The sequence below is a fragment of the Sciurus vulgaris genome (assembly GCF_902686455.1).
Source record: "Sciurus vulgaris genome assembly, chromosome: 12".
NCBI classification, from domain to species: domain Eukaryota; kingdom Metazoa; phylum Chordata; class Mammalia; order Rodentia; family Sciuridae; genus Sciurus; species Sciurus vulgaris.
The window spans coordinates 74,452,185-74,459,349 of NC_136473.1; the positions used below are offsets into that span (position 1 = coordinate 74,452,185).

Consider the following 7,165-nt stretch of genomic DNA (forward strand, 5'->3'; position numbering starts at 1 on the left):
AAGCACTGCCTGCAGCTTAGATGATCTATGAAAATGAGGTTAGCTTTGCTATAGAACCAACCAAGACACAGAAAGCCACTGTCCTAGCAATGAAGCCAGAGGCTCTGGCCCTAAAACTACCTTCTTTTTCTCTCTGAATTCTTACTGTTAGATAAAACATAAGAACCATCATCCAAAAGGGGACAGAAATAACTTTTATTGATGGTTCAGCAAGTCCCCAATAATCTCCATGATGTGGGGATCTATGGTGCAACTGGGAACAGAGAAAAGTGGTGATGCCAACGTAGGGACACTCATCTCTTCGCTGGAACCGGACCTTGAAACAGGCCTGAGCAACCCAGGGAGGAGAGAGAGAAGTGGAAAGAGGGTGGAGACTCTGAGTCTGCAGTAAATTCACTACAAGGTTTGTCACTCAACCCATCACAAGCAGGGTAGCTCCAGTTTTCTTTGTTGCATTGGCAAGAGACAGAAAATGGGTTCTGCATCACCTAGAAGGATAGATGGAAAAGGCTGAACTGGGTGACCTGTAGGGCCTGGTCCTGTTTTGGAGGCCAATAGCACTGCTTATTTATAAAGAATAAGGACTTCAACAGGTTTCCTCTCTTGGGAGGAAGCAATAGGGAATGGAGACTTGAGCAGTTGGTGGAAGCTACCACCTCTGTAGGAAAAGGTGGGAGAGTATTATAAAGTTTCCCTCCACCTGAAAATGTTGTTTACCCTTTAAACAGGATTGAAATCAACTTCGTTTCAATATTTCAGAGAGCTCTAAGCCCAGAATTTCTGAGAAATGGATAGAGCAAATAAATCATTGTTTCTCACCTTGACCTGGCATTTATTTAAAAAAAATTTTTTTAAAGTTTTGGTAGGTTATCTCTTTCTAATTTTTTTTAAGTTGGAGATGGACACGATACCTTTATTTTATTTATTTATTTTTATGTGGTGCTGAGGATTGAACCCAGTGCCTCACACGTGCAAGGCAAGCCCGCTACCACTGAGCCATGATCCCAGCCCCTTGACCTGACATTTAGATTGCTTCACCATCATGACCTAAGGCAAGTAGCAAGTGTGGTCATTGGAGGAGGAGTCCAAAATTCACAGGCTATATGGAAAACACTAGGAAAATACTACCCTCTTTGATTCTGTTTCTTCACCCATATGATGGAGACCAGCTAGTCTGCTTTAAAGAGTTGTTGGAAGATTAATAGTATATAGTAGAAACTTGATAAATGGTGTTATTAACAGCTCCAGAATTTTCCCATGCATATGGACCCTAACAGAATGAAAGAGATAGGACATATGCAAGCTAACTAGAGAAACAAAAGACTAAAGAGTGAGACTTGAAAATAGACTATCCAGTTTGAAAATAAAAATTCTTAGTTGGTAACTGTAGACCTATCTACACGTACACGTGTGTAAGAGAGCAGTTATTCTAATAATACTCTCATTGCCAAATGCTAAATCCTAACATATTAAACCTATTAAACTAGTTATTTAATAGGTAATTAGTATGTACCTGCAGTTTGGTAAATTAACTTTGTATATTATTTATTTTGTTTCTACCCTAGCTGATAAGTGTTAGTGCTAGGATTAGAAACCAGTCCTGCATGACTTCAGAACACTGCATCCCTATTTTGTACTACCACTCATGCATATGCATGCACACATGCCAGGCTGTTCACATGACACAAACTTCTGACTTTTCAGAGGCTTTCTTCGTGTTTCTATAGTTTGCTAGTTTGGATTTGCCATTTAGATAGGTAAATAGGTATGAGTTTCGTGGGGTATAAATAAGTATGAAAGTTAATGTCATTTACATGACCATTATAGACCAGGTAAATATTTATTATAGTAAGTCCCATGGTAGATACAAAGATAAGTCAATCTGTACATATTGAGTCTTTGAGGGCCTCCAGTTCAGCAGGAGTATATTAACATAGTTACCTATGATACAAAGTGGAAAGGCATGAATTCCATGTAATACATGTAGATGGAGAGGACAGAGAAGAGGGAGATTGAACACATATTAACCAGGAATATGAGGATAAGCTTCATGAACAAATGATGGTGGATGGGTAGAAGAAGGACATGTGGATTTTAGAAAAGAAATTCCAGGAAGATGCACATGAGAGAAGGGAATTTGTGGGAAAGCTTGGGTATATAAAAGAAAATGCATTTTTAGTTTGATAATAGATAAGAGGCATGATGCAGAATTATAATTAGGAAGACAAGTTGGATGGATTCAGAGAGTGGGGAGGAAGAGGAGAGATTGCATAATGATAGACCAGGAAGTTTAGATTATATATGGGAAACTAGTGAAACTAAAAAAAATAATAATAATAATAAAAAATAAATGAGCAACTTGATCTCAATGCCATTAATCTGTCAGCGATATGTGAAATGGGTTGGTTTACAAAGAGCTTAGAGCCTAGAAGACCACCAAGGGGTCTCTCACAGGGCATTAGATGAGAAGTGTTGAAGGATGGCCGGGAATTGAGAAAGTAGCAAGAGGAATGAAATGATGAGGTCAAATGGACAGAAGCACTGGGTACAGGCAAGGGACAGACAAGAGGACCCTATCCAGCAGTGTGGTAAATGAGGAAAAACAGTTTCTTTAACTGATTGGTGGAGAGCAGAATTACCAAATCACACTGTGATAGATCAGCTCTGTGCCAGCTCATGACTCCATAAATCACATGGTATCATCTTCATTTTACAATCTGGGAAACTAAGACTCAGTAATCTGTCCTGGGTCCACCCTTGACCTCTGTGGGCTTAAGTTTCTATAAAACTGAAGTGATGCACTCACCAATCAGAATGGCAGCCATCAAGAATACAAACAATAATAAATGCTGGAGAGGATGTGGAGAAAAATGAACACTTTTACACTTTTGGTGAAATCATAAATTATTATAACTACTACGGAAATCGGTATGGAGGTTTCTCAAAAGGCTAGGTAGGGAACCACCACATGACCCACTTATACCACTCCAAAGTATTTATCCTGAAGAATTAAAGTCGTTATACTACAGTGATACATGCATATCCATGTTTATAGCAGCAATTCATAATAGCCAAACTATGGAATCAGTCTAGGTATCCATCAATGGATGAATGGGAAATGTGGTGTGTACATATGTATATACATATATACACAATAGAGTTTTATTCAGCCACAAGAAAAATGAAATTATGGCATTTGCAGGAAAATGGGTGGAACTAGAGACCATTATATTAAGCAAAATAAGTCACTCAGAAGGTCAAAGGTCATGTTTTCTCTCATATTGTGCACATATATGAATACATAACAACAAATCCCATCATTGTGTACAACTATAATACACCAATAAAAATGTGGAAAAAAAATCAGAGGTAGGGATGAGAAACTTGATTAGATATCAAGGGTGATCATATATCAATGGTGAGGGGACTCTCACTAAATTGGCTGAGCAGGATTCTTCGCTAATACTAGGTTGGGCTGGCCAAAGACAGAATGAGAGCCAATAAAAAATGCAGAAAAAAAGAAATATCGCTAACAAATTCTTTTTGTGAGGAAAACTTAAAATTGTACCTAAAAATAAAACATGCCATATAAAAAAATAAAAATAAAATGGGAATGATGGGTTGAGGATCTTTTTAGTATATTCATCAGGTGGATGTGTGACCCTGCCTCTGAGGAAGATAAGAGGAGTGGAACTGGCAGATCTAATAACTGAATGTATGTTGGGAACTGAGGAGGATTGGAAAGGGGTGTCTTTTTAAGAGGACTTTCGTTTGCAGATCTGGGTTACTGGGTGAATGGTGAGGTCAGTAACAAACTAGAACCACAAAGAAGGAACCCGTCTTTTGGGAAAAACCTGCTGAGTTCAGTTTTGATCATGTTGAGTAGAAGGTGTTGGCAGGACATGCAGCTGGAGAGGAACTCACAGGAGATCACACGCACTCACACACCTGTTTGGTCACTCCTTTGTTTTCTCAATGTCTGCCCTGCTTCATCTCTTTGTGTATATATATATATTTATATATCCCCCCCCCAGGGATTGAACCCAGGGACACTTAATCACCCAGTTACATTCCCCAGCCCTTTCAATGTTTTATTTTGAGATAGGGTAGCTCTCAGTTACTTAGGGCCTTGCTAAATTGCTGTGACTGGCCTCAGACTCTTGATCCTCCTGGGATTACAGTCACTGGGATTACAGGAGTGTGTCAGCACAGGCCATCTCTATAGTTTTTGCATCATGTCCCTCCCTTCTCCTTCTCCCTCCCTCTCTCCTTTTATTCTTTTCTCTTTTCCTCTTCTGATATTTTCTTGTCCTTTCCCTTTTGTTCTTTTTTCCCAACTAAAATTTGCAAAAGCCTTTAAAAAGTAAGAAACTATAAAAATATAGTGACTGTTATTAATATTTTCTTTTTGCTCTATCAGTGGTTCTCAACTGGGGACAAATTTGCTTCTCAGGGAACACTTGACAATAACTAAAGACATTTTTGATTGTCACAACTGAACAGAGGTGAGGCTGGCATCTAGTAGGTGGAGGTCAAGAATGCTTTTTATCCTACAGTACATGCAACAGCCCCGCAAGACAAAGAATTATCCAACCCCAAATGTCAATAGTGCTTCTGTTGAAAAATCTGCTGTGTTACGGGGTCTGGCACTGGCCCCTGAAGTAGTGCTGAGTTCCAACAATGACCATAGTTGAAGGTAGGGAGGGTTGGCTTGTTTACTAGAGGTTAGACCATGACAGATTAGAGTCTGTAGGGATTCTGATGTATCGCAATATAACTTTTCATGTGCAAATATCACATCTTCTGAGCACTTCCTATGTGCTAGGCATTTAAAAAATACTTTACATATATCAACACAGTTATTCCTTCTAATGATTCTTTTTTTTTCTTGCTGTAATTATTCTTTACATTACCACAGTAAAATATAAAATGAAGTCCAAGAGATTACTCATACTCAATAAGTGACTTATGACTTCACATTAATGGGGCTATCAATAATAAACTGATCAATGAAATAATCAGAACAAAGCTCAAATATAAGAACTGATTCAATATTCTATTATACGGTATTGAAACCACCATAACATCTAAACACCCAGAAAGTTTGAAATAACATTAAATAATAACTGGTAACTCCAAAATATTGCAACATCTTTAAATGTCTTCTGAATGACCAAAAACAGATATAATTTTGTTCAGTACAACATCAGTGAAGTATTTTTCACATAGAACTATATATTTTTTAAAAGTTGGTAATCCATGTAAAATACATCCTAAACCCTTAAGTGACTAGACCATTCAATAAACAGAACTCCACGTTGTTTTGTTTTTATGAACTAATGAGCTTATAATTCAGGAAACCCTTTTAAGAAATTCTAGTCTATAGAACAACATGTTCAATGTTTGGGCCTATTAATTTTACAGACAAAAACCTCTGATTACTTTACGTTTAATTCCTCTGATTTCCACTTTTAAAGGAGCTGACTTGAATTTTGTCAAAATAAATCACTAGTAATGTGTGGCCCTCCAGTCTCTAGTCCATGGGTTCTCCATGACTTCAGTTCAGTGTGAGCCAGCACACTGACTTTTCTGAGTTTTCCACAATACCAACTTTAAGACTTTCCACGAAGTACCCTGCCCTTCTCCAGATTTTTGGTAGAGTGTAAAGTTAATAATGGCATGTGGTGTTCCTTAGCATAACCTGCCAAAAGGTGATGATTTCCTTGGAAGAAAAGCCATGGGCTGCAATTACACGTCTGAGTTGGCAGACATCTAAATGGATTCTATATAAAAAGAAAAGGTTTGTGTCTTCTGGAATATGAATGTCCACTTTTAACAAATTCACACAGATCCCAACATAAACATCTTCAAACTTGATGGGTTTTACATGACCCATCATTTCATAGATTCTTGGCACCAAATCTCTGGACATTATATAACCCAACCCACTGCAGTAGGGAGGGAACACCTTGAAAGGATACTCCTGGTACGAAATATGGTTTTTCTGGTAAAATCCTCTATAGGAATAATTGTCAATTAGAGGATAACCTGTGAAAAACTTCTCTGAGTGATTTAAATTTAAAAGATACTTCACTAAATTGCCAGTATTAATGAAAACATCAGTGTCTGTCTTCATGATGTACTTGGCATTGGGGCAAAACTCAGTTACCCACCTGAATGCCATAATGGTTTTCAAGGTCAGGTTATTATATGTGTCTAAAAAATCTTGTCGTATTATGTCACCATAAAGAAGGTGCTCGTCCTCTAAGGACAATGCTAACATTTTGTCTTCCCTTTCAGCTTCCTGGCCTAATAAGAAAAATGTAAGAACCTCATATCCCCACCAAGACTTCTTTTCACCCCAAGTAACCCTAATGGCCTGCCTGGCTTTCACATCTGAGGGGTGTGAGATCACCAGGATGACCAGAAATGGGTTTTGATGAGAACAGTTTGAGTGCTCTCGAAGTGTAAAGCGAAAGTCTTGTCTGTAAATTGGCTCATACTCATAGAAGTACATCCAGTTCACACGCTCTATCATGTTGTAGTGAGGAAGGCTGAGGTACCACATCACGAGGAAACTCAGGAGTGACAACAACAAGAGGCTCCATTTGAGGGATCTCAGTGACATCCTACTGGGAAGGGCAGTCAAGAGAGTCAGGGCCATCCACAGCAGCTGGGGAGCGCGTAAGGCACAGGTTCTTCTTGATTTGTTTCTTCTGAGTGAAGGACCTTCAGTTTCACCCAGTGAACATTCAGCAGAATGTAGCAGTCAAGAATAATGCTTGAGAGTTTTCAAGATGGCGGCCTAGAGGGTGGCTGCATTACGTGTTGCTCCAGAACTCAGGATTCAAGAGAGGAGATATTGAGACGCTTGGGACCAACTCAAAGTAGCCGGGTGACTCTCACCCCCTGGGGGGGCATCCCGGATGGGACGGGGGTCCCGGAACGCAGGAAACTTTGTGAAGTAGAACTGCCGACGAGACGCCCCTTCCCCCGCTGGAGCGCCATAGAGGAGGCCGCTCGGCACAGCGCTGGGACTCGGAGCAGCCACTGGGGCTCCGGCGGCTGCCCGGGGGAGGAGTGGCGGGGAGAACTGTGTGGACTCAGGACACCGGGGCCTGCCCTGAGGAGGAGGAGAGGAGCGTGGCCACTTGGATTCGGAGAG

At 39.9% G+C, this 7,165-nt stretch overlaps 1 protein-coding gene across 1 annotated transcript; it reads right to left on the minus strand.

Moving 5' to 3' along the window:
• Window positions 1–4,889: 4,889 nt before the first annotated feature.
• Window positions 4,890–6,785, minus strand: LOC306641593 (UDP-GalNAc:beta-1,3-N-acetylgalactosaminyltransferase 1-like). The gene has a single exon (XM_079106736.1). The coding sequence runs from the start codon at window positions 6,662–6,664 to the stop codon at window positions 5,669–5,671; it is 996 nt and encodes a 331-aa protein (XP_078962862.1). The 5' UTR covers window positions 6,665–6,785; the 3' UTR covers window positions 4,890–5,668.
• Window positions 6,786–7,165: the final 380 nt, after the last annotated feature.

Coding starts and splice junctions, on each gene's coding strand:
- LOC306641593 (XM_079106736.1), bottom strand. CDS start 6,664: ATGGCCCTGACTCTCTTGACTGCCCTTCCCAGTAGGATGTCACTGAGA.